This window comes from Drosophila elegans, unplaced genomic scaffold (genome assembly GCF_018152505.1).
Source record: "Drosophila elegans isolate 14027-0461.03 unplaced genomic scaffold, ASM1815250v1 contig_476, whole genome shotgun sequence".
NCBI classification, from domain to species: domain Eukaryota; kingdom Metazoa; phylum Arthropoda; class Insecta; order Diptera; family Drosophilidae; genus Drosophila; species Drosophila elegans.
The window spans coordinates 4794201-4819232 of record NW_024545863.1 but is presented as its reverse complement, the minus strand read 5'-3'; the positions used below and the strand labels follow the sequence as shown (position 1 = coordinate 4819232).

The 25032-nt window shown below is 47.2% G+C and overlaps 5 protein-coding genes across 12 annotated transcripts in view; 3 read left to right on the top strand and 2 right to left on the bottom strand.

The window, feature by feature from the left end:
- The window catches only part of LOC108137372 (ankyrin repeat and fibronectin type-III domain-containing protein 1), a 46908-nt gene extending 33193 nt beyond the window's left edge, over nucleotides 1-13715 (top strand). For 3 of the 8 annotated variants that reach the window (XM_017259018.2, XM_017259020.2, XM_017259019.2), the window contains 9 exons: nucleotides 5798-6039; nucleotides 6672-7223; nucleotides 7357-7435; nucleotides 7509-7612; nucleotides 7681-7818; nucleotides 7882-8106; nucleotides 8445-8651; nucleotides 8707-8917; nucleotides 8987-13715. In XM_017259018.2, coding sequence (XP_017114507.1) covers nucleotides 5798-6039; nucleotides 6672-7223; nucleotides 7357-7435; nucleotides 7509-7612; nucleotides 7681-7818; nucleotides 7882-8106; nucleotides 8445-8651; nucleotides 8707-8917; nucleotides 8987-11465 — 4237 coding nt within the window. In that variant the 3' untranslated portion in view covers nucleotides 11466-13715. The other 5 variants (XM_017259014.2, XM_017259015.2, XM_017259017.2 and 2 more) reach the window with 4 other exon arrangements.
- A 1384-nt stretch (nucleotides 13716-15099) lies between these two features.
- On the bottom strand, nucleotides 15100-16310 carry LOC108137374 (glutamate--cysteine ligase regulatory subunit). The gene has a single exon (XM_017259025.1). The coding sequence runs from the start codon at nucleotides 16170-16172 to the stop codon at nucleotides 15303-15305; it is 870 nt and encodes a 289-aa protein (XP_017114514.1). The 5' UTR covers nucleotides 16173-16310; the 3' UTR covers nucleotides 15100-15302.
- A 392-nt stretch (nucleotides 16311-16702) lies between these two features.
- LOC108137393 lies at nucleotides 16703-17517 on the top strand. Its single transcript, XM_017259052.2, has one exon. It carries the CDS (start codon nucleotides 16840-16842, stop codon nucleotides 17302-17304), a length of 465 nt encoding a protein of 154 aa, XP_017114541.1. The 5' UTR covers nucleotides 16703-16839; the 3' UTR covers nucleotides 17305-17517.
- Nucleotides 17514-20530, bottom strand: LOC108137392 (wolframin). The gene is made up of 4 exons (XM_017259051.2): nucleotides 20397-20530; nucleotides 20236-20334; nucleotides 18607-20174; nucleotides 17514-18539 (listed from the first exon to the last, which is right to left on the bottom strand). The coding sequence occupies exons 1-4, from the start codon at nucleotides 20458-20460 to the stop codon at nucleotides 17709-17711; spliced, it is 2562 nt and encodes an 853-aa protein (XP_017114540.1). The 5' UTR covers nucleotides 20461-20530; the 3' UTR covers nucleotides 17514-17708.
- A 218-nt stretch (nucleotides 20531-20748) lies between these two features.
- On the top strand, nucleotides 20749-24935 carry LOC108137391 (nuclear pore complex protein Nup133). Its single transcript, XM_017259050.2, has 8 exons — nucleotides 20749-21042; nucleotides 21099-21273; nucleotides 21335-21838; nucleotides 21893-22205; nucleotides 22264-23108; nucleotides 23173-23851; nucleotides 23912-24453; nucleotides 24512-24935. The coding sequence occupies exons 1-8, from the start codon at nucleotides 20867-20869 to the stop codon at nucleotides 24884-24886; spliced, it is 3609 nt and encodes a 1202-aa protein (XP_017114539.1). The 5' UTR covers nucleotides 20749-20866; the 3' UTR covers nucleotides 24887-24935.
- Nucleotides 24936-25032: the final 97 nt, after the last annotated feature.

The following is a 25032-nucleotide window of genomic DNA, read 5'->3' as shown; positions in this document are numbered from 1 at the left end:
GTTTTTAGTCAGCCATCAGCCCTCCAGCGCCCTCCTATGTATAACCCGGCTGACCTTAGACTCTTCTCCAGTTACCTAAAGCTATGTATGTCTATAGACATTTCTTTGTCTATGTGTGAAGCGGCTGTATTCATGGAAATCGCTTTACAAAGCAGATAAGCGAGGGAAATCAATCAAAAGACTTTTATATCAAACAATATAAATGAAATGCTCTGGCTGTTGCCGTTGTCGTTACTGCTGTGATTCTCTACATATCTTCGACGCCTGAATTGAAGTTTCGTTTGCACGTTTGTCAAAGAACGCAATGAGCACGTAGAACCCACACGGCGAGCCCCAATCCCAATCCCAAAACACGGCATCCAAGCGGATATCCAGAGTTTGTAGATACAGATACATAAAAGCATGCAAATGAATGGTTATGGGAGGTACATATGTCAAATGCTCTGTGGCTGCCGCAGAGAAAACTTGTGCGACTTTTGAACTTAATGCCCTCAAAGGTCAAACGAACAGGCAGCGAAACACGCACTTGTGGTTGTGACTGACCCAAATGTGTCGCCGGAACTCTGAGCTCTTATTGGGTACATTTGATCTTCTACGGAAATTGCTACATGACAGTAAATTCTGGAAAGCTCAAATGTAAGTCAATAGCCAATGTTACTAGGAACTTTTAGGAATTTTAATAACAGACTTTTTAAAAGTCAGAGAAATTAGCTCTTTTCTAATCTACAGTGCATTGCACTAAAACAAAAAAAAAATTGTTAAATTGAGAAACTTCACATTAATGTTTTCGGTATTAAAGAGTTATTATTATTATGAAAGTAAAATAAATATTTGAGTGATGTTGGCTTTGATGTTGGTTTTTTTTTGTTAAACTTTTTTAGTGTACGTTAAACATGTTAATAGAGCATCCCCTTGTCCCGACCTCTGGCCCATATCCCTCATGAACTTTTCAATTTGCGGGCCAGAAGTCCGAGAAGTCCGAGAAAAACCTTTATGCACGACAGATTTACGCCTTGACCCCTCTCAGGAAAAAAAAGGGAAATCCCAGAAAAAAAAACCAGTCAGCGGCAAAAACTTTGTGCAAATCGCGCTGGATTTACATAATTTTAAACGCTGGCTTATTGGTTTGTGTTTGGTTCCACAGCGGATCAGGCGGAAGATGGCAGGGGGAAAATGGGCCAGGAAGTTGGGCGAGACCGAGTGACCCGGTCGAAAACGTTTATTGCCATTTTGGCTTGGACTTTTTCTGTTGGCTTTCGACTGACAGTGTGGGTTTTTTTTTATCAGTTTTTGTTTTTGGCTCTCTGATAGCGACGAGGGTACAATTTGCATATCTGATTAATATGAATACGTTAGTTTCGTGATTTGGCACAGTAAACCAATAGAATTAAATGCGTTTGCTGATTGCAGAGACAAAGGTCAAGTTGTTCTGCTTTTAGCTTGAAGCTGCTTCGTCTCCCGCAGAAATGCCTTGGGATCTGGTTACTTAAATTCCATTAGCGTTTCCGCTGAACTCCTCATAATGCGATTTGCCTTCGAAATCAGAGATATAAAATATGCTTTTTGTTTGCGCCTGTCTGCCTGCCTTCTCTGCCTTTTTCCTCATTTCCAAGTCGAGACTCCAGACCGAAGCATCCAACGTTCTCTGAGATTTTATTGAGGAAGCGACAAATTTATTTAAATTAAGTCGAAAATGCTTGGTTGTTCGCGCGCTCGCTTGGCTGCTTGTCTGCCGTTCGTAATTGCTAAATGTGTGGTAGATTTGACAATTATGACAGCGCAGAATGTAAGATTAATTCTGCATAATTTACGGGGTTTTCCAAAGGGGAGTCCTGCCAGTAAAACCCATTATTGGGACTCCCTTGTGTCGTCTCTATTAAGTGGATTAAGTTGTTTTGTCTACCCCGGACGATTTTGGGGCCCATGGATGACCTCTGACCCGTCCTCTCATATTATCCCACTCCCACAAAGCTGTCATCGGGAGCGTTCGCTGTGATTTATGTTGGGCAATTTTGTGTGGCGTAGCTTCATAAATTTTATTATCCTGCAATTGCAAAACGGAGTGCCCAGGGCACCATGCCTAGCCTCCAGCCCCATCCTCTGACTTACTTTTTTTGCTACTGTCACTCTCTTTTTTCAAGTTTATGGGTCAGCAAATTTTATTTATTGCACACCCTCAATTGACAGTTTAGTTTGATTTGAGCAGAGAGAGTAAACTCAACTCCCTGATGTAATCAGTTAAATAGCCTTAAGCTGATCCGATATGTACAGGAAGACATTGCCAGTCATATTTATGTTCCAGAAATGAGTTATTTATTGGGAATAAGATACTAGCAGTGAAATTCTGGCAATGTACAAAACAATTTAAGAGTTTAACAAAAAAAAAAGTCATAGATTGTTTTTTTTGCTTTGTATTTGGAGTAAATGAGTTCTCTAAGTTGGTGATTGCCACACAAAAAAGCTTACTACATATCATATACAATAATATGCATTTTAAACAATAAGTTTCACGAACATTTATTTAAATGCGTTAGAAAAAGTAACTATGATGCGTTGTCAGATAATTACGGTACAGCATATCTAACAAACGCATGCCGAAGTTATAAGTTTTCAGTTTGGTGGTGAATCAATTAATGATATGTTTATCTTAACCAGAGTTTCAGTCTGAAGCTGAGTCACCGTAACGCCCTTCGTTACTGACCTCACCTAAACGCTTTAACATTATAATAGATGATTTCCGAGACCCACTAATTTCAAGCATTTCCGAGGAGCTAAGGGGCTGTTGACAGGTGGACCAAAACTAGCGTGCGACACTCATCCACATGGGACAATGTCTAAAATTAGCAAACAAATGGAAATCAAACAAAAACACACACGGTTAATATAAGCAATTTGAAAAATGAAATCAGTTTCGGTTCGATTGAGGGCACACTCGAGTCTGGGATTTGTTTTTCGTTTTCGGGTTTCCAATTAGTTTTCCATTTTGCTGCCCTGGAGCATTTTGTGAGGCTAATCAGGGACTGACTTACGACGACTCCTAGGCGCGACGTAAATTTCATTTATTCCATTTGTCTTCATTGCTGAGGGCGACGACAACACCTATACAGCAGCCGACAGCAGACATCGATAAATCAGGGTCAGGAATCGTAGACAGCAGCCGCAGGAGCTGCAGTATTCGTCCTCCAAGGACCCATGCTTGTTTGTTTTTGCTTTACGGTGCTTGAAATACCCGATAATTGATTTTACAACACCCGCAAGCAGACGGAACAAAAGCATCCTTAGGTATTTATCGGGAACCGCCGCAGCTTAAGCGAGTTTAAAGCCAGGTATATGCCCGTCTAAAATTAAACCAAAAGCGCGAAGCCCAGTAAACAGGGATCAAGTAGATAGATATTTCCTCAAAATAACATTTGGAGGGTAGGTAGCGGTAGCGTAGTGGAAACTGAGTGAGGGAGAAAATAAGGTTTGAGCTCACATAGAGAGAGAGCTACCTAAGCGACCCTCTATATAGGATGTATTTCAATACACAGCAGCGGGTTAAATAATAGGACAAGATTTAAAAAACAATTTGTCTGTAAATATATCATTGTGATTCATATACTCTTGTTTATAGTCAGTTGTTTTCAATTTATCTTCTAAATTGTTAGGTACAATAAATAAAATAATCAATTATGTTCACGTATCTTATCTGGTCGCATTTTAAGGGGAAAAGGTTACTAGTTACTAGCATTGAAACACCTTATTAACTACAATGTACACACATATAATTGAATAAAATTCTATCTTTATAAGAAACGATATACCCTTGATCCCCTTAAGAACTTCAATAAATTGAAGGACTTTTATAATCTTTGAATATAATTTATGTTACTATTTTGCTGCCCTCAACTGTTTGGCGAGAGATCGGAAAAGAGCGATAAGTAAAAACAGAGAGAGCATGCGATCCAGAGAGCCTGTGAACTATGTATTTGCATCTGAATCACGTACCGAAACTCTCAGTTTGATTTTAAACCACGCGACGCGCACAACGGAAAATCCTGGCATAAAAATCCAAGTGATCGGAAGACGGAAAAACTAGACACACGTCCTCCGTGCCTTCCTGCAATAACTAATTCATGGAAAATATCGTAATAAAAGAAAAGGAAAACCAAAAGTGGAAAAAGATAGATAAAGTTAACGTGACCAATGGAGCGTCGCAAGGCTATCGGTTCGTATGCCAAGCTAAAGGATCGACAGGAGGCGGCGGCGGCAGTAGCAGCGGATATGGAGACGCCGAAGAAGGACAATGAGAGCAGCGACTCCCTGCCCGCTTTGCGCCGCTCTCACTCCGTCCGCTCCTCCCTCCGGCGGTTGAAAAACAAGCTGCACAGTCCCGCCCTGCCAATGCAGTCTCCATTCAAGCTGCGCAGCCAGCTGCACATGCGCAGTCGCAGCTCGCGAGGATCGAGCACTTTGGACAAGAGCAAGGCGGTCAAGGCACTGCGCATGCTGGGCGATCTGGATGCGGTGGCTGTTCTGACCACCAAGGTGAAGGGCAAAAACGAATTTGTCCCGCTGAAAAGGGACATGAACTCCGATGCCTGTGACCACGGAGAGCTGGGCATTGAGCGGCTGATGTCCACATTGCCCGTGGGTGCAACGCTGCCCCGGAAGGCTTGTAAGTTGCTCCAGATCCCCGAGGTCTACTGCCGTCAGAAGGATCGTGCACCGAAGGCCACACTAGACTCCGACCTGGAAAAGACTTTGAGCGGCGAAGAATCCAGTTCCGTGCTGGCGGACATCACTCTACATGCTCAGCAGGGCATCTATGGAACGACGCGCATGCGCACAGCCACTATTCGGAAACCGATGCCCTACCTGAACAGCCGTAGGTGTCCCTAACACCCTTTTCTTTAAGTCCCTGAAAGAACTCAGAAGTGTGAAACATTGCTACCTTCCAAAAGTGTATTGTGAATTTTAGAAAGAATTTAATAACGCTAAGATTGGGAAAATGTGAGCAAGATTGATATTACCCAAAGCTAAAGAGCTAAGTAAAACTATATAGTTTTGTGACATAAAAAGTTGTTTAGTTCACGGCAAAGGTCAGTCAAACTACCCCAACGAAAAAATGGATTTTAATTGAATGTTGATTTTATTAAGAGACCGGCGTTCTACCTGAGCTTTGAAGGGGCCCCTCTAATCCTTAACAAGATGGAAACGGGTATTAAGTACTTATTTCCTTTGAGTGCAGAAAAATAATATGCTAATGTGAGAACCATTCCAAGTGCGCTTTGTGCGGGGAAGTCTTCATCATTATGCATTTCCTTCTAGCATTTGCGACTAAAAAAGTGATTCAGTGGAAGCTTATGTATCCCCCAGTTATGTTTTTATGTGTTTGTTTGTGTTTTGCCAAACTCTTTTATTGCTCATCCATCAAGTTTAGATTTGGGATTTTTATTGGTCTGCAAGTAGGTCAATGAACTATTCGAAATGGTGTGTGTCACACACGAAAATAAAGGCAGCTGTTTGTCTATCTCAAGGGTAGGGTATCCCAGGCCAGATATCCCCGTGCTTTATCATTACATCACAAAGTGATATTTCTTAGTAACTCGTTTGCATTTCTCTTTGCCATGCATTCAATTTGCTTACAACCATCGGCGAAACCCGTAAAACGAGTGGGAAATTTGAGTCGAGGATGAATATTCATTTCACGGGTGTGCATAAGCACGCAGATATACATAATACACAAATGTTAAGACAGCATAAACTGGCTTAATCCATGGCCAAATTGGATCGTTAATGTTGTGTGCTCTTGCAGATGCTACCACAGCGATAGCACTAAAGTCCCCAATACGCCGCAGAAGCTCCCCATGAGCAGCTGTTTGCGTTCTCCGGCGGTCTTCGTCCGCCAGAAATCGTTTCACACGCTCAACGAGCTGACCAGGTTCTGCCAATTGAAAGTGTCCCCACATCGGGGCACTGCCACCTCGTCGTCGTCATCATCAACATCATCGCCAGGGGCGCAACAGCAACGTCGCCACAGCCACTATGCCATCGATGGTAAGAGATCGGTAGTTCTCTGCCCTTAACCCGTATATTAGACATGAGAAGCCCCCATGAGGGATAATTAAAAAAACAGAGCCACGTCATATCATCATAAATGCTCGCTCACACAACCCATATATATCAGCTCTGTGGCAGCGAATTAAAGGCAATTGAATGAAAATTGGTGGGTGGCTGGCTTCGCTGACTGGATGGGTGGGTTTCGTTAATTCGGGTCCAGGTGGGTTGGCTGCTTTACGAAGACCACACTTAACACACTCCACTCACGCTCTAAAACACACTCAAACAAACATCCAACATACGGTTTGCGCATAATTAATTTAATTGGCTTTTGGTCATCGGCGACGGCATTCCCAACCACATAGAATAATAGCTTCGATGAATAGGAGAAAAGGGCATTTATTTTTAATATTTAATTAATCGCAAGCAGCAACGACAATTGCTGCAACTAAATTACATTTTCCACTCACATACATACAAAGCGTGGGCCCACTGGTCATTTGCCATTGTAAATATTTGCACACACATCTGCGTTTAATTTCTATTTATCCATTATTTGATTTTCATTTTTGCATTTAATTTGATATCCAATATTTATTTTTATTCAACACAAATCACACACGACACAGACAACATATTGCCGCAAGATAAACGTGACAGTGACATCGATAGTGTCAGGCTGCGGGAAAAGGTGGCCAATCCGAGTGCCGACAATAACAACCAGGACAACTACCCCGCCTACTATCCGGCTCCATTGCTGTCCACCAGTCGCTGGTCGGAGCAGCTGACGCAGCATGCAACGGTAGCCAAGATACGCACAGCCATCTCCTGTCACTCCCAGGATCTCAAGGAAATGGAATTCCTTCTGCCCCACTCGCGATCCGATGCGCAGTCCAATTCCCAATCCCAGTTGTGCATTTCGAGGCACTCGCAGCCCAAGAATGCCAAGTTGCGGGATGATCACGACGAGACGGGCTCCTCTGAGCTGGAGTCACCACCTCTGGGCGATGAGAATGCCTCGGCGAATGGACAACTTTCGGTGCACAGGCAGCCGGTACAGCTGCGCAGTAAAATCCCGGGAAATACCCCACATCCGCGGGCCAGCAAAATGTCCAAGAAACAGCTTAAGTTGGCCCAAGCCCAGCTGGACAAGCTGACGCAGAGCAATCTGCACTTGCATGGTATGGTCCACAAATCAATCCCAGATACTTGGCACGCATCGTCAGCGCTCCTTATATCTTTAAAGCTACTTACTTAGACTTGAAGACTTTTTCATAGAATTCTGATTTCTCCTTCTACTTTTTTTATTAACAGCTCTGTTCTCGGCAGTGGAGCATGGCCATCTGGAGAAGGCGCGCACTATTCTCGAGTCAACCGACGTGGATGTAAATAGGTAGGTTTTTAGCCTTGGTGATTAATGCTAAAGTGTTTTAAATCTTTAAATAATTTTTAAACTTTTAACCTAGCATCAACAACGATGGTCTTTCTGCACTGGACTTGGCCGTTCTAAGCAATAATCGCTCCATGACCAGGATGCTGCTCCAGCATGGCGCTATGGAGGGCTCTCAATGTAAGTGGATCCGGCCTGGTTGTCTTTCGACTGTTCTTTTTAACGATCAATCTCAATCTCACTTGCAGTTTCCGTGGACACCATTGGCACCAAGCTGAATGGCTTGCTCAAGGACGCCGAGTCCCGGATTCACGATCTGAGCGGGCCGGAGGGTCTGTGCCCGCCCATGTTCGCATCGCGTCCCTCCATCTCCAGCATCATAATTGGTAAGTGGTCATCCAGTCACATGGAGAGTGCACTTAATCAGCATTTCAATCTGTTCCCCGCAGGCAATTCGAGCGCCTCGGTGACCGGATGCACGGGCAGCGAGGTGGAGAAACAGATCGGCATCTGGGAGCGACGAGTGAAGGGACTGCGCCGCTTGCAGCTCGGCTGGGATCAGGCCCGGCCACCAGATGCACCCGCCTCCGTGGTCGTTGACGTCACCGGCGACAATTCCATCAGCGTCCAAATCCTAGAGCCCTTCGAGGGGGCCATCGGCACGAAATTCAAAGGTAAACCGCAGGTGTTTCAACGTCGCGTGGCTGCCACAGTCAGCAGCTGATTGGAATTGGTCTTGTGATTGTGGTTAGGCTGTCATGCTGTGATTCTTGAGTTAATTCATACTGTTTGTCTGATTGTACAATTGTCTTTTACGGTCTATTAACGAGCAGAAGCTTTTTTTCGACTTCAGGGCAAATAACATTTTTGTAACCTAATTTATTATTTTTTAAGGGGTATTAAAACGGGGTAATACTGTAAAAACATGCAAAATGTATGTCCTTTGGGCTTTTTATGTTCTTTTATTAAGCTCAAGTTTCCCATTTATAAAAATGAATTTAACTAATTGCAGTTCAATGGTCAACCCGCGCGGATTTCAACAATATTGTGGGCGAGAGTGAGTTGCTGGAATGGATCAGCTTCCATGGCACGATGGGCGCCCAGTGCCACATATCGAGGCTCACCCAGGGTCGTCGCTATTTCTTGCGAGCCGCCTGCGGCAATGTCAAGGGCTGGGGTGCCTTTAGGACCTCGGTGCCAGCCAGTGTAGTGCCCTCAAGTAAGTTTAAACTATTTTTTGAATCACTTAAATCTAAACGATTTCCCTTAAACAGCTTGGCGGGATTTGGACAATCGGGAGGATCGATTTGTGGGTCGCCACCGCATCCTAGACAATCTGTTTACCGCCGTGCGGCTGGCCAGACCCGCCGATGTCTCCGAGCTGACCTTGGATCCAGCGAGCGCCCAACGGCGCAATCCCAAAAAGAAGACCACCATCAAGCAGCTTTTCTCGGTTACCTCCAAGTTCCAAAAAACTTTAAGACGGTGAGCATTGTGGGGGATGTCAATTATTGCAATACCTTACCTACTAATCTACGTGTTCCCCGAAAACAGCGGCATATACTTCTCTTGCATTATTCACTGCGATGACAAGGTGCTGGTCACCAGCGAGGACTTTCCGCCGGTCATCGAGGTGGACGAATCCTATCCCAGTGCCCTGCACATGGACTACTACTGGCTGATGAAGGTGGCCTGCACCTGGGAGGATGTGAAGTCTCTGCGCTCCGATATGGAGCGCAATCTCACCTCCGCCGTTCACTTCCGCACCAAGCTCCTGTCGGCCGTCTGCCAAATGCAATCGGCATTGGGCATCACGGATTTGGGTCAGCTGTACTATAAACCGCTGAGAGATGCCCAAGGCACTGTGGTGCTGACCTGCGTGCAGTCCGTGAAGAGCCAGAAGACCGTGTCCATTCTGAATTCACGATGGCTACCGGTCAGCAAGCTGCAGAAGAAGCTGGGTGCTCTGCACGACGATTACACAATCAACGAGCTGCTCATCTCTTCGATTGGAGATCAATTGCACTACCAGCAGGCGGCGCTGCAGCGTTTGGAGCCGGGCCTCTACCTGGGCTACCTGAAGATGCAGTGCTCCATGGACCAAATCCAGGTGGTGGTGCCGGTGAAAACGCCGAATGTCCTGCCCCACTGCAAGGTGCGCGAGAACAGTCACATCACGGCCGAGGAGTGGCAGGTGCTCCACCGCTGCACCAGCGATCCGCTTCGCCTCCCGCTGGACTTCAGCTCGCAGGGAGGGGAGTCAGCTTCCGGCGGAGCAGCGACCACGGAGGTTCAGCGTCTATTTCTGTACGATCTCACCAATGCAATGCACAAGCTGTTTGCCAGTATGAACATCAAGGTGGCCGATGCAACCACCCACCGCCTGTACGACGTGGAGGTGATTGAGCACAGTCCGGACATCAGTTTCCTAGTGGTCTGTCCATCCGCTGAGGCCTCGTGTGCCGTGCCCGGCCAGTCGGAGTTGCTGCTCCAGAGGGACGATTTGGCCTGCTTGAGTATCCAGGCCTTTGAGATGATCCACCTGCGTACGTATCAGCCGGCCATTATTCAGAAGTATGCCCGCCTATCCTGCATCCTTGAACTGGACACTGCCCTGGCCACACACTCACTGCGCGAGGCCTTCTCCAGCAGCGAACTGCAGGCCGCCAAGGAGCGTTTGGCCACGTTGCAGGAGCTTAGTGCGAGCTTGACAATCGTGTGGAAGAGTGTGCGCTGGTTAATGGACGTGGTGGCATATGCAAGAAACAAGAACGCACAGCCCTCGCTGACGATGCGCGAAATCCTGGACTTTGCCCAGCAGCGACAGGATGAATCGGTGACAACGTCGTCGGCGGCGTGCTCAACCAGCAAACAGCTGCTCCAGCTGCCCATCCGCGAGAGCAAGTCCTCCAAGACGGGCCAGGGAAGAGGCAGTTGGCCTGGGCCAGGAACCAGCGAAGATCCAGCGCAGGGAAAGTCGGAGCATTCGAAGTCGGAGCAGAATCTAGAATTGAGGGCTATTACGCCGGTAGAGCCTGCAGTCAAACATGTTCCCACACAGCAGCAGTCCCAGCAGCATATGCAACAGCAGCAACTTTTACAAGTTTCCACGACCAGCGAATATGCCGGCTCCATTTGCTCGGAAGTATCCTTTAGGAAGAACAGTGGCGACTCCGTGAGCTCCACCTACACGTCGCGCAGTTTCTATTCCGCCGTAGACTCAGCCTCGGATGGGAACAGCACGAACAGTGTGTTTGCCATGCCGCCCTCGCGTTCCGATGACACTCTGGCGGATGCACTGCGTCACTCGCAGGCGGTGGCCGCCCAACGCAAGCGAACCAGCTCCAACATCGGATCCCATACCAATCCGCTGATCACGGTGCATGGCTCCAGTTCGGCTCCGTATCTGGCGGGGTCCAGTGCTTCTTTGAGGAGCGGCGGCCACGGCGCCTTCGCCACGGATCTGGAACACAAACCGCTGAAGCCGGCGGCAAAAGCAGTCTCTAGCGTTAACCTACGCGAAGGTGGACCTTATTTGAAGAGCACCCTAGCTGAGCTACGAGCGGTGGGTGGCGAGGAGCCGGTGGCCAGTACCTCGAAGGCTTCCTCGATGAAGAGCTTGTCGCGGCAGAGCAGCGAGGAGGACACCGCCAGCTGCTCCAGTCTCAATGCCGAACCATCGCCGGGTATTATTCAAGTGTATACCGCGTACAACACGGGACTGGCCAGTGGAACCAGCCTGAAGCTGCATGTGACATCCAAGACGACCGCCCGCGAAGTGGTCAACCTGGTGGTGAAGCAACTCAACATGGCCGTGGTGCTCAAGGGAAACAATGGGCCCGTCTACGGACCCGAAGTGCTGGAGAACTTCTGCCTGGTGGCTGTGATCGGAGCACGGGAACGTTGTCTGCGGGATGACTTTAAGCCACTGCAGCTGCAGAATCCCTGGAAGAAGGGGCGTCTGTATGTGCGCAAAAAGCACGAGCTCCTGGCGGCCATCGAGCACTCTAACCGCAAATCGCATTTGATCTGAACCATCTGACCCAAATCGCACAGGAAATGGAGAATCATCGAAGAAGTGAAGCACTTGATATAATAATAGTCCGGACGGCAAAGAGATCTCTAGAGATTTAAAAACTTAAGATGCCTGAAAGTAGGCAAATCCTTTGTTCATACACATTCAATTTGGTTTTTGGAATCCTCAGAGATTTATCGGACTTCTTCCGTTCCACACGTTGTACATTTTGTTGTGTTTCGGTTTTTGGGATCCCCAATCACAATACCCAATCACTCCCACCCCTCTTCAGGGCAATGATCAATTGACCAATTCCCGAATTAGACTGAATTACTTATGTATGCTGCAAAGGCAAACTGATGAAATTGTATTTAAAATGGTATTATACTTTGAGTAGTTATACATTCAACATTACCCAAACAAACGCAAACACACACACGAAACGGACTAAGCAAAAACAGATTGTTGTTAGTTGTTCTAAAGTAAAGAAGGTTACGACCATACATAAGTAGTATGTATGCTATAGAAATATTATGCGTGCATCAATGTATTTTATTGTATGTATTTTGTAGTTTAGTAAACAAATATTTTGATTGTATTTTTGTGGCATTTTTAGGGGCACATTTTTTGATCTAAATGTTAAATCGGTAAATACGGAACACAAAACCAAACCAAAACCAAATCGATGTCAAAACTTAAAGAGCAGATAACAATATGCATTTTAAGAGTCAATCTTGATGTCTTTGATGTGTGTGTGTGTTCTTGAAAATTGCAATTCCTTTGGATTAAACATAATTAATTTAGCTGTAATCAATTGCTTAGTATGTAAACAAAATCACCGCAACAAAAATGATAAAAAAAAAACGGAGAATATTTTTTAAAAATATATTGGCACAACTGCATGTTGAAAAAAAAGCAACGGGCAACTGCAAAGTAAAGTTAAAATGTTTGTATTTATAAAATGTAGCAGTGTGAATTTGATGTCCGAAACCTATCCACTCCACTCAGCAATTGGCTCGACGAGCTTCATACCTACTTGATAATCCTATGCCCCATTTCCCCAATCTACTCAACTGTTGGCCCACTTAGAACCCACATTATTAACGTGGCTATCTCAATGTGCAAAGCCGTATGTGTCTATAAATAACTATTCATTCTACTCTATACTCTTTCAATAGGAAATACCATAAGTAAATTAGAGGAAAATCTTCAGACACACTTGTTTGTTGTGGACCGGTAGACAAAGAAAAAAAGACAAAGTTTCATTGTCAAGCTCATGTCCCAAAATATAATATTTTGTTTCCATTGGACGACAAGTCGAATTTAGATTGGAGTCGCAGGTCGTGAAAAGTATACATTTTGAATCTTATGAGAAACTAGACGAGAACACTTACTTTAAAGAATGTGCAACACAGAGTCCATAACAGAGATATCGAACTATTTAAGATGTCTACGACCAACAAACGATTTTTGTACGTTTTCTCTTGTTTTTGAGATGTCGAATGTGACGATTTTGATACATTTTTACTATATGGTTTACCAGTCCTAGGGCTCGAAGAACAGCAACGAACGTAGCTATATATTTTGACCCCAGATATTACATCCCCCTCATGCGTTCACAGCCCGGTTTCAGATTTGTATCAGCGCCACCTAATTGCCTCGATATTCGAATGGTCCGCAGATCAGAATGGTCGAACGAACAACGAACGTAGTTGTAAACAAGTTCCAAACTGAGTAGAGTGGCCAGTTTCAGTTTGTTAATTCGGAATGCCAATTAAACGATTTCAATTGTCAGACACAGTGTCCGTCCCCAGCAGAAGAGCGTTTGGTTTTGTTTGGAGTGGAGGCGAAATTATACAGAGTATTATTTCGAATTGCGATCCAGTGAAATTAGTTTTTACGATGCAATCTAATTGTAGCTATAGCTAATTGTTAATGGCCTACAAAGAGCGAAATGAAAATGTAACCAAAAGCATTGAACGATAATTGTTGTAGTCTTTCCGCATATGAACATGAAAAACACATCAACGCAGACAATTCCTGTAATTAGATTATAAAGAAGATGAAACTTATCAAGTGTAACTAAGCCCAATGTCAGTACATTCATTATCGACTACCTGTGTACATGTTTAGTGTGTTAATGGGCCTAAAAATATACACTAATAATACACTCCAAATGTGGAGCTAAAAAGAGGACAACTAGCGTTGGTAAGGATTCAAAGAATATTCAATTAACTTAATAAAGACTCAACAATTGTTATGGTGTAATTCCAAAGGCCTGTTTTACTTATGGGGGTATTTGGAAGGTACTGGAATCCAGATAATTTAATGATATGCAGCGGAAAGTGCAATATCATTCAGGGGCAAGTCAGCCGGAACATAATGACGGGTCACATTAAATACTGGATGTGGTTTATAGTCGCCTCGTTACGTATACGCCCTGTATGGTGCTCGGCTTATCAAGCGGCACTGCACTTGGATGCGATTTTGTCTTACAAAATAGTAAAAAAAAAAAAATAGGTAATAATGATAACGAGCTGATTACGCCCGCTATAACATATAGCTACAACATTTCACCAGTTGCCAAGATAATGTCCATGGGTTTGATTGTATTCCAGAGGCTTCTTTCCAATGTTGAGGCACAATGTTGCTAATGTTTATTCTGGAGGCCGATGCGTCATCTCTGCTGGCCTGAATGTATAGCAGATACTCAATTAGTGACGAAACGAGCCCGGCGCTGTAAAGATCGGCAAACAAGTTATATTGAGTCAGCTCATTCCATTGGGGATTTTGGAAACAAGTCATTCTAATGCGAAAACAACGCGATAAGTGCGCTTAGTGTTTGTGTTTCCCGTGCCACAACGCTCTCATCTATTTATATGAGTTTTCGAGTACTTTTATTAAGATACACACAATGAAAACGGGCACATTGTCCTTGAACTATGCCCCCGAAATTACAGGTTCCGTCTCGCACCCACCTTTCTGGCCACGCTCATTAATAAACCATTCGGCCAGCAACTTCCTCCACTTGTCAATTAAATGCCACACTTACGGGTCGTGCCGCCTATTTTACCACCACTCCAATCTCAAATCTTAACTCACTTCACTGCACTCCACTCGAATACGGCTGCTGTAAATTTTCGCCACAGATTAGTTTGTTTCATCCGGACAGTCTTCACATGTTATTATTACCACTTATTGTTGTGCGATTTATGGCCAGTGGCTGTTGCACCTTGCCAACGCTGATACCATCCAAATCAGCAGTTATATATTTAATATATCTGCCGTTGTATACAATATTCTAATCAACTGCGGGAATTTATTTTCGTCGTATCGTCGGCGGGCGAACGGCGGCGGGTCAGCCACGTGATCTGGATGGGTCGTCGGGCGAGACGCGTCTGCCTCTGCTTCTGCCTCTAATTAGATTTGAGTCCACCAGAAGCGGAGAGGCCTGGGCAGCGATTAGCGGGGCAAATAACAAGCCAGCACAAGGAAATGGTAAAGAGCACTTGGCTGCGATCGGAGCATATAAATTACACCAGCTGGACGTATACTTAATTTGCAACCAGAGGTATTCAAACCGGTTGTGGGTCGGAATCGCTGACCCCCGGGGCAGCTGGATGCAAGTGACACACAACACAGCAGTAGCCAATTGCCGTTTTTGAAACGCTTTATGTTCAGAATAAGTATTGAAAAATCGTTTACAGTTTACAGTAAAATCAATCGATCGGCTTCGAATCCTCAATCGGGGTTTTGTATAACAAACAATAAGTACACCAGTATACACGAGCATACATTACAAACATTAAAACTATAGCCTAGCATCTGGTTATGGGGGGGGCAGGGGCACTAAATCTAATCGCTGGAACGCGAGGCGCCCACGATGTATCCCTTGGCGGTGAGGACGCCTCGGCAGCGGACGTGCACCTGGTAGCGCAGTGACCAGTCGATGGAGTAGTCCGGCGCCAGTGCGGCGAACTGCTCCTCGGGCAGCAGGAGCTCGGGATCGCTGTGTGTGTTCAGCTGGATGTCGTGGGCGGTACAGAACTCCTGCAGATCCGCGGGCACCACGCAGCAGGTGGACAGATTGACCTGGGCAATGGTGGGCGCCACCTGGGCGCCCTTGTGCAGCTCCTCCAATGCCGCCGCATCCAGATCGGCTATGCCCAGCTGGGTGATCTGCTGCTTGAGGGCGTACTGCTCCAGGGTTTGGTACAATTCCTTGAGCTCCGACACTCCTTCCTCGCCGTTTCGCAGGCTCCAGGTGCTGGCCTTGCTGGCCGAGATGCCCTCAGAGCAGGGGGACTTGGGCTGGCCGCCTGTTGTGGCCACCGGCGTTGCGCTGGCAACCGCATTAGGGTGGTAGGCCAGCACCACATTGTCCACGTGCGTCACACTGAGTATGTTGAGCAGCGCCTCCACCGCCTGGTTCACACACTCTGTAGAGTGGCGATTGAGGAATATCTTGGCGCCGATGCTGATCTCATTGCGGCCGTTCTCCGTCAGCCGGGTGGTCAGCTCCTGGGTGGCTCGCTGCACCCGGCCGTGCAGCTCGTCGATCTCCTTCTCCACCACCACGCGCTCCACGCTGGGATCGCTGTGGAGCGTTATCTTCAGGCCGTCGTACAGCTCCTCGTTGGACTTGCGCTGGCCCAGCTCTGTGGTAATTATGTTTCCCGTGCTAATCACCACGTTCTGGTACTTCTTCGTTATGGTCGGAATCATGATGACGGTGCTCTCTGGGGTTCTCCTTTTTTGGTATTTGCTAAGCTCCGCGACCGCCAGTACAAGTGGGTGAAACGCGTGTGTTCCCGACAACCGAGCGCCTGGCCACTTAAATACACTTTGCACCGAAATGTGGTGAAAGAGAGCCAATGGTGGGCGATAGTCGATAGCACAGCGCGAATCTCCTATCGATAGATCGAAAGGGATGTAGAAATTCTTAAGTTTAATTTATCTGGGAGTTGAAACTCGTTTCAGATCATTCCAATTAACATTGTATTTTTAAATCATTAAAAAACCTTTATTTGCTTTCGATTTTCACTAACAATGTTTAGAGTTTTCTTAAAAAGAAAATTGAATATATTTCAGAAGTTTATTTATTAGGCCGATATATATTTCGGTTTTCTAGTCCAAAAACTGATCATAATCAAAATACAGCGTCGAGAAGACCTAGTAACAAACATAATAATCAAATCGGATGTAAAATTATAAAATAATTTTTAATGTCGATAAGCTTATAGAAATCAAATTTGGAACCGATACAAAGTGCCATATCGAACCAGATATTTTAACGGTCGTTTTGCCGGCTGTCAAAAATGACAGCACTAAAAACATCCAAATTTCGAGAAAAACTTAACGCAACGCTGGAGAGTCGAATCAAACGACTGGAATGTGCCATCGAGCTGTACGAGAGTGGCTTGTGCTGCTGACCATGGAGAAGTACATAGGAAGGTTTCTGGACCGGGGCTACGACAGTATTGCCCACTGCAAACTGATCTTGGGCAGCGATCTAATTATGCTGGGAGTGGATGACGCTTCGCACCGGAAACTGTTGCTGGACGGAGTTCAGTTTCTGAACAACGCGCCCGAACAATTCATCTGCATGGAGCCATGTGAGCTGCATCACCAATACGAGACTGATCCGGAAGTCGATTCTGCCATCTCCGAATGCTTCAAAAGTTTTAGTTTCGTGAAGGCATTGGGGGATAAGCCCGTTAAAAGGGCTTTAAGCCAAGCATTCAACAAGTTAAATCTTCGGGAACTAGTTGAATCAGATGGCTCGACACCCGAGAAAGGAGAAACTTTGGCTGATGAAGAAGATTCGACCGCAGCAGTTCTGTCGTCCCTCGATTAATATCCGTCAAACAACCCTAATCAAAAAATGAAAAGCTTTAAAATTTGTGTTAACCAAATAATATTTTAGAGCACTGATTAATAACTTCTTAAGCAAAAAATGTATGTTTGAGCTTTAATAATAAACTGTGACTTCTAGTCAATAATATATAATAAACCACTCTTAGTGTTAATAATTAAGCTTTTATACATTTATAAAAACCAATAAACTTATTTGTTTTAGCTGTTTTAATTGATTTTATAAATACATTCAATCAACAAAGCGTTCATATTATAAATGCAACGCTAATATAGAGGAAGATCCTCCTGGGTTCTAAATACATACATATTTATAGGTACCAATAAATATTGGAGAGCGCATGCCAAGAAACTCACTTTTCTTGGGGTCTTTTAATAGGAAGGAGCTTATTTAAATGTAATCAAAGGATTCAACAAGGCGTTCAACAAGTACTTTATGCCCCTCATTAGATCCTGGAGGCGAGCATCCATGGGCGAGGTGGCCACAACCCGTTCTATGCTCGCCGATCCCAAATCCGGTGACTGGCAGTCCACGCACTCGATGGTTTTTAGGTGTACCTGCACGTTGTCCCCCAGAAGCCGTGTATTGTGCAGAGTTCCATAGAACAGGACTATATCGCCTTCGTTCAGGAGTCGGGTAAAGTTGCCAAAGTCATGGTGAGCTCGTAGGATCACGTTGGTGGTAGTGGAACGGCCCAGCAGACGGCTAGCTTTCTTGCTGCCCACTTTCACCAGCACTTCGTACTCGTAGTGATTCCAACGCTGCAGTGTGCAGCTTCCGCTCTGCACCTTCAGCTTGATCACGCTGCGCCACTCCTCGCACTGGGCATCCATCTTGGGATCGCACCTGAAGTGCTGGGATATGTTCTCGCCGTGCACACAGCGCAGCATTCTGCCCAGCCACATGGGCAGATAGTTGGCAATGACATCCTCTAGCATGTTGGACACCCGCGAGATCTCCACTCTCGTAATGCTGCCCTCCCAGGTCACTGGCATGCCATTGAGATGGGAGCAACGCAGCTGCGCCTTGATCTTGTTCGGCTGCTCGTGTATGGGTTGGGCACAGAGAGTGTGGAACCGTTCCCACTGCAGGGTATCCGTTTCGGCGAGGGCGTGCAACCCCACTCTGGGCATAGCGTTGAAGCGGGGCGTGTCCTTGAAACTGGATGTCATGTAGGGAAAGACCAGTAAGCAGGCTGTCGTAACCGCCATTAAAAGCTGCAAAACAGTCATTAATAAACTTACATTCCTAATAGTTTAATTTGTTTTAATAACAATCATTCACCTGCAGCATGGTGATGTATTTCTGGGTGGCTCGGTTCAGGGCGAGGACGCAGGATAGCACCACCACCAGCCCGCAGGCGATGGCCGTGCTGCCCCAGCGCAGCTGCTCGCTGGCCAGTCCCAAACTATCGATGGCCACAAAGACAGGCACGAGCAGAGCTACGATCCCGAAAAGAGGCAGGAACAGGACGATTCCGGCCAGGCCGAGGGCTGCCCGCATCACTCCAAACATGGTGGCACTCTGCGAGGTGGCGATGCACACTTGCAGCCAGCTGAGCGTAACGCAGTGAGGGATGAGGTAGGTGTAGACTCCATGCCAGCGGGAGCGTTTCGCCATCATCACCAGCAGAACAGGAATGAAGAGGTACAGGGCGGTGCGGCAGTTCAGGCAGAACTCAATCCCATTGCCAATCACAAAGGACGAGAAGGTGGGCACGCGTAGATCCAGGAAGCGCCAGCGAGTGGACACAACCTCGTCCATCTCATACGGATACTTGGCAAGCACATTCACGGCAAAGGAGACGATCACCAGCCAGTCGGGCAGTAGGTGGGAGGAGGCGTACATGGACACGCCCATGGTGAGGAAGGTGAAGGCCCCGGATACAATTGTCAGCTCCGAGTGCGGCAACCAAGCGTCGGTTACCAGCGGATACACGATCAGGTTGCATATGAAGGCACCAAAGTAATACAGGTATGGCTTCATATTGTTGCGCAGAAAACGTTGCTCCGCAATGTCCGCCTCAATGTTTTGATCTCCGTAGCTGAGAAACAGCCCCGACCAGATGCGAAAGTCGACGAACTGCTGCTTGGTCTTGAGCATCTTGCAGGTGGCCCAAATCATGATGCCCAGACTGAGGTAATAGCTGACCAGGGGCAGCATGTGGCGGGTGCTCCACCAGGAAAGCGCCACCAGCACACTGCAGCGCACACTCAGCGGGATGACATTGGGTATGGAGACGATCAGGTTGAGCAGGCGGTGGTAGAAGATGGTGAAAAAGATGAGCGGGTGGAAGATCATGCGGTAGAAGCAGGGCACATGGTCCAGGCTCCTCGGATCTGGCACGGACAAAGTGAGGGCATCGTTAACGCTGGGCATCTGTCCGGCACTGTAGTTGGAAGCAGCCGAAACCAGGTGAGCCTCGGTGATGAGGCGTCGTCGCTCCACGTTGGCCACGCCAATTGTGGGCACATCCTCCAGGGGCTCGCACTCCGGCTCCTGATCCTGCTCCCCTTCGCTGCTCGACGAGGAACGATCGTCGTCGCGTCGACGCCGCTTACGTTGCAGGTTGTAAATGCGTCGCATCTTGCGCTCCAGCTGCTTGGGCGTGATGTGCTCATTGCCGTTTGACAGGCAGGCAAAGAGCTCCCGGGCTGCTTTTCTCGCTGCTCGTTCGCCGGGCGTCATGGCCAGGCAGCGACGCACTTCATCCGCGTTCTCCGCCGTAATGCCGCTGCCATCGTTGTAGCACTGCCGGAGCAGTTTGGCCGCATCCTCGTGGCCATTGTGGGCAGCACTTACCAGCCAGTTGACGGCCTTCTGGTTCTGATTGCCCTTGGCAAGATTGGGTTCTGCATGGAACATGGAAATCTTTGACACCCCGCCAAATCTCTAACAGATCCTTCCGCTTACCAATGGCATTGTCGAGCAACTCCTTGGCCAGATCGTATTGCATCTGGGGACATCCCTCCTCGGCAATGTGATGCTTCAGTTTGTTCAAGGAGGCGCGATCTGCAATGGGGAATATATCCATGTTTGGAACATATTTCACTGCCATATGCTTTGAGATATACCTTCCAGATTCCAACGCCTACGCTTCGTGACACCTGTGGGCTCATTTTGTGTCCAGGTGGCCATCTAACTGGAGTATTTTCGGTTTGTTTACAAAAATCTATGAAATTCAGTCAAGTTGCCTTAGTGATGGCAACGCTCGCCAACTTCTAATAGAGATGGCCGAAGTTAGTCGATTAACGATTAACGGAAAAGCATTTGTTTAAAACTTTAAAATGATTTAAAAAAAATGTTTATTTATCCAATAATATGTACATTAAAAATTTAAATTTCTTAAATATTTGATTATCAAGGTTTTTGGTCGTGACTATTAATCGATAATTTTAAAAATAGTTGAACTGTGACTTCGATATTGCGCCACCAGCAATCGCCTATCGAAACGCACACATGCCGGCGAAATTGTTTAGTTTCGCAAAGATTCTTGTTTGTTTATTGTTTATAAGTGAGTTCTAGATAACCACTAGCTAACGAAATGGAAAGACCCCTGCAGAAGCAGCTGTACGCCATTTCGCGCGAATCCTCTCCGGGCGTACGGAGATATAGCATGCCGGCGGCTTCGGCAGACAGCACGCGAAAATCCTTTTTTGGCGGCAACGCCAGCTGTGCCCAGTTGCCCGGAAGCCTCAAAAAGACTGCCCTGACCAACAGGTAGCTGTTGCACATCCACTTGTGACTCCCCACTAAACATAGTGATTCATTTCCAGCCGACTCAGCCTGTCTGTGCGCTCCACTCAATCGATTCCCGGCATCCGCTCCGATTATAATGTGGTGGAGAGCTTTGGCTGCCCACTGCCCGTGGTGGTCAATGAGGCTCTAACGTTTGCGGGATCGGGAGCGGGCACAGTCACCGCCAAAGTGACCCAGAATGGTTGGGCTTGGGTAAGATATCGGACTCCCCTGTGCAACAGGTTCACAAACTAAAAGGTTACATCTCTTCCAGGTTGTCCAGGGCAGACGCCTCTTGATTTGGCAGTACAAAGACACGGCCAAGTTGGGTTCGCCACCTCGCTTGGGCAAACCTGGTAGGCGTGGCGGTGGCCTGGCCCAGTGCCGGGAGCTGACCCTGCCCTACAGCGACCTGGGTCACAAGAGCGACTTAGTCAGCGTTTTTCAAACGGAGGGCCAGCAAATGGCCTCCTGTATTGCCGTTTCCGCTACCGGAGAAGTGCGTTATTGGTCGTCCATCGCCCACGATGGGAACTCTGTTGATCTCTCGATCCTAACTGGTCAGGAGTTCGTTCAGCTGCTCAATCTGCCAACGCAACAGGGCTATCTAGCCGTTACCACCACCTGCAATTTGGTTTTCCTTCGGGTGGGCCTCACCAATGGACGTTTTACACTTCATCATAAGACCATTAAGCCGGCCACTAGTTTCCTCGGTGGATTTAGCAAGAAATTCGCCTCCATTTTGATTGGCATGAACACGGGTGGGGACAAGGATCAGGTTAGTATCTTAAAAAAGACATTCAAGACTATCCTTAAGAGTATTTGTTTGCAGGCATTGGTTGGCATGTGCTGCGAAAGCAATTCCGAAAGTGGAGAAACAGTAGTGGCCGTGCTCTCGGATCGTGCCATCCAGCGTTGGAGTCTGTCCAACAAAGGCAATGCTGAGAATCTTCTGTACGAGGATGCAGAGGTGGTGCGCAGAATACGTGAAGAGTTCAAAACCAAATTCTGGAATGTCCGTTTGCCGGCGGACAATGTGGAAATCGATCTGCATCTGCTTGACTTTCACTTGGTAAAGAACAAGGTTTATATACTGGCTGGAGCTGTAAATGCTGCTCATGCTCCACAAATGTGCTATGCTCTGGGTAAGATTAAGGTTTGACAAATAATATTGTTGTGTATATATATCGTATTGCCTTTCAGTGACAGCCAGTGCTCATGCGGAAAGTATGCTCCTGGAGTCGTTCACGCCGCTTAAAATAAACAAATTCTTTAATGCCAAGACCGAGGAGGATTGCCTCAGCCTGCGCTTCGTGGTTGGCAGCAGTCACATCTATCTGTACACGCCGAAGGTGGTTTACCCACTGCACTTGTCCAACTCGGTGCCCACAGCGGAGCTGGAGGCGGAGAAGATCGAGTTCCATCTGCATGACGATCGCATTTTGAGTGCTGCCATATGCAATCAAATACCATTGTTCTTTAGCCGCACCCATGGCTTGATTTCAATCACTCCAGGTGATTTTGACAGCACCGAAATGATGAACATGAGCTCCTGCAACACACCGGATTTATTCACACCCAATTCGTTTAGCGCCAGCTTCGAAGCTCCCGACCAGTCTCTGACTGCTCTGACTGGCAGCACCAATAACCTGCACCTGTTCGAGCTGGATCCGGATGAAATGTACAACGAACTGAGCGACGAGGTGGGCCAACTTAAGGCAGCGTTCCTCTACCACCTTAAGCGCAACCACAACATGGTCAAGACAATTGTCGGAGAGCTGCTGCGCAGCGTGTCTGGAGCCGATCCGAATGGAGCACCCATGGATGCCTATAAGTTGGACAGAATTGTCATCACCATTGCCGAGGACTTGGCCGAAGATATTCCAATATCCGATCCGCGCTGGGAGGAGGCCCTTGGAGATCAGGAAAGCAATCGGCATGCCATTGGCAGTTCGCGTTCCATGCAGATTATCAATCAGTTAAGGGACAAAATCATTGCTTTTCAGCATTTCGTCACATTTCTGCATTCCAGTGGAGTTTGGGAAAAGGTATTAAGCATTAAATTAAATATTTAGAAAGCTTCATATTAAACACAAAGTTGTCTATTTCCAGCTCAATGCCATACCTTGCGGTAGTCATTTGCTAAAGCCCACCAGCTTCATTCTCTCCGATATCAGCGAGAAAATAGTGGCTGCCATGGCTCTACGTTCGCTGCAGACCAAACTGCCGAAGTTAATCGAAGAGGCCATAGAGGCCACCGTGGCGTTATGGGATGAGAAGCCACAGGGCAGCCTAACTAGCCAGGATTTATTCTACGTTAAGCTAACCAAGTTGCAGAACGTTTTCGAGGCCCTAGCCGACATTGCCGACGATCGGATTGCGGCCCAGAGTCAGACCACCGTGTCAGTGGCCCACTTTGTCAACGACATTAACTCCATTGTCCTGGACACGCTGGGTCAGGTGCTTAGGCATCGGGAGCAGCAGGCCAGTAGCTTCAGGCTGAGCAACGACAAACTGTCGTCCTACGAGAATCTGCCCTGGACTGCGATGGCGGGCAGTGCCGGTGTTCGCGACACTTTGACCCGCCTCATCGACATCAGCGTTCGGTATGGCGGCCACTGCGTTAGCGAGACCGAGTTGAAGCAGCAGTTGTACCAGCAAATATTCGAACTGGTCGATCTGGTGCTGGATGGACGAAGAACCTACTTGGAAAGCGTGCGGGACTCTGAGAAGTTAAATGTGCTGCAACAGCAGTTTGAGGCTCAGCGCAGGGAACTCATTTCGCTATTAAGTAAGTAACAAGTATACTGTGAAGGGTAGATTGCAATATATTCTCATGCATAATTTATAGTCAAAGATCGACAGTATGAGTACGCCGCAAAACTGGCCGAAAAGTACCTGGACTTCCAGAGTCTGGTGCTGATCTGCGATGAGACGCAGGACAAGGATCGCCTGGATGACTACACCCGCAAGTACGAGGAGTTCGACTTCTCGCAGTTTGCCATCAACTGGCATCTGCGTCAGAACCGGCACGGCGAGATCTTCGAGCGCTTCAAGGGCAACCAGACGGCTCTGGCGCAGTTCATGCGCGACCATCCGTCCCTGGGCTGGATTCAGCTAATATTCAACGGCGACTTCGAGCGGGCGGCCAAGGTGCTGTACGAGCTGGGCCAATGCGAAACGGAGTTTGTTGCGCGTAAGAAGTCCATGCTGTCGCTGGCCAAACTGGCCGCCTTCGCAGCAGCCGAATCCGATCTAACCGCTCAGGTCGAGAAGATCAATGCAGATCTTACGCTGGTCGAATATCAGTCGCAACTGGGCCATGACGTGCTGTTAAGTTTTGGCTTTGACTCGACGGAACAAAAGGTTCTCAAAGCAGAGGAGATAATCAACGTAAGGCAGGTCTAGTTTTGCATTGCCATCTCTGTTACAAGTTACCCACTATCCACAGCTCAACATTGCCGAGGAAAATGACACGGCCACGGAAGTGGAGTTCCGCAAAGCTCTGGAGATTTTGAGCTACGTGGAGCAGCCCTACGAAATGCGGCACAAGATCTGGTGTGCAGCCATAAAACGTGATAACTGGACGGACTACGATCCCAACAACGCCGTGGACTACATGCAAAAGTTGCTCTTCTTCAGGATCATCGAAATCTCGCAGTTGATGGGCCACGAGACCGAGAACTTCTTGCCACCCATGGAGGACTTTCTGGAGAGCGTGGAGCTGGGCGAACTGCCGCAGCAGAAACCGTTCCAGTATCTTTTAAAGCTGACCTACGAGTATGTGGCCGACATGTTCAGGCAGCCAGACAATATGGAGCTCTAATCGTGCACCCCTCACATGTCATTTATTAAAGTTTACGCTAAGAATCCGAGATGATGGCTGATGTTCTTAACCGGTGGACAGTCGTGCAGCCTTGTTGTGGTGTCGCTCAAACGCTGGCATTATAATATATTATAAACTAAGTTGCT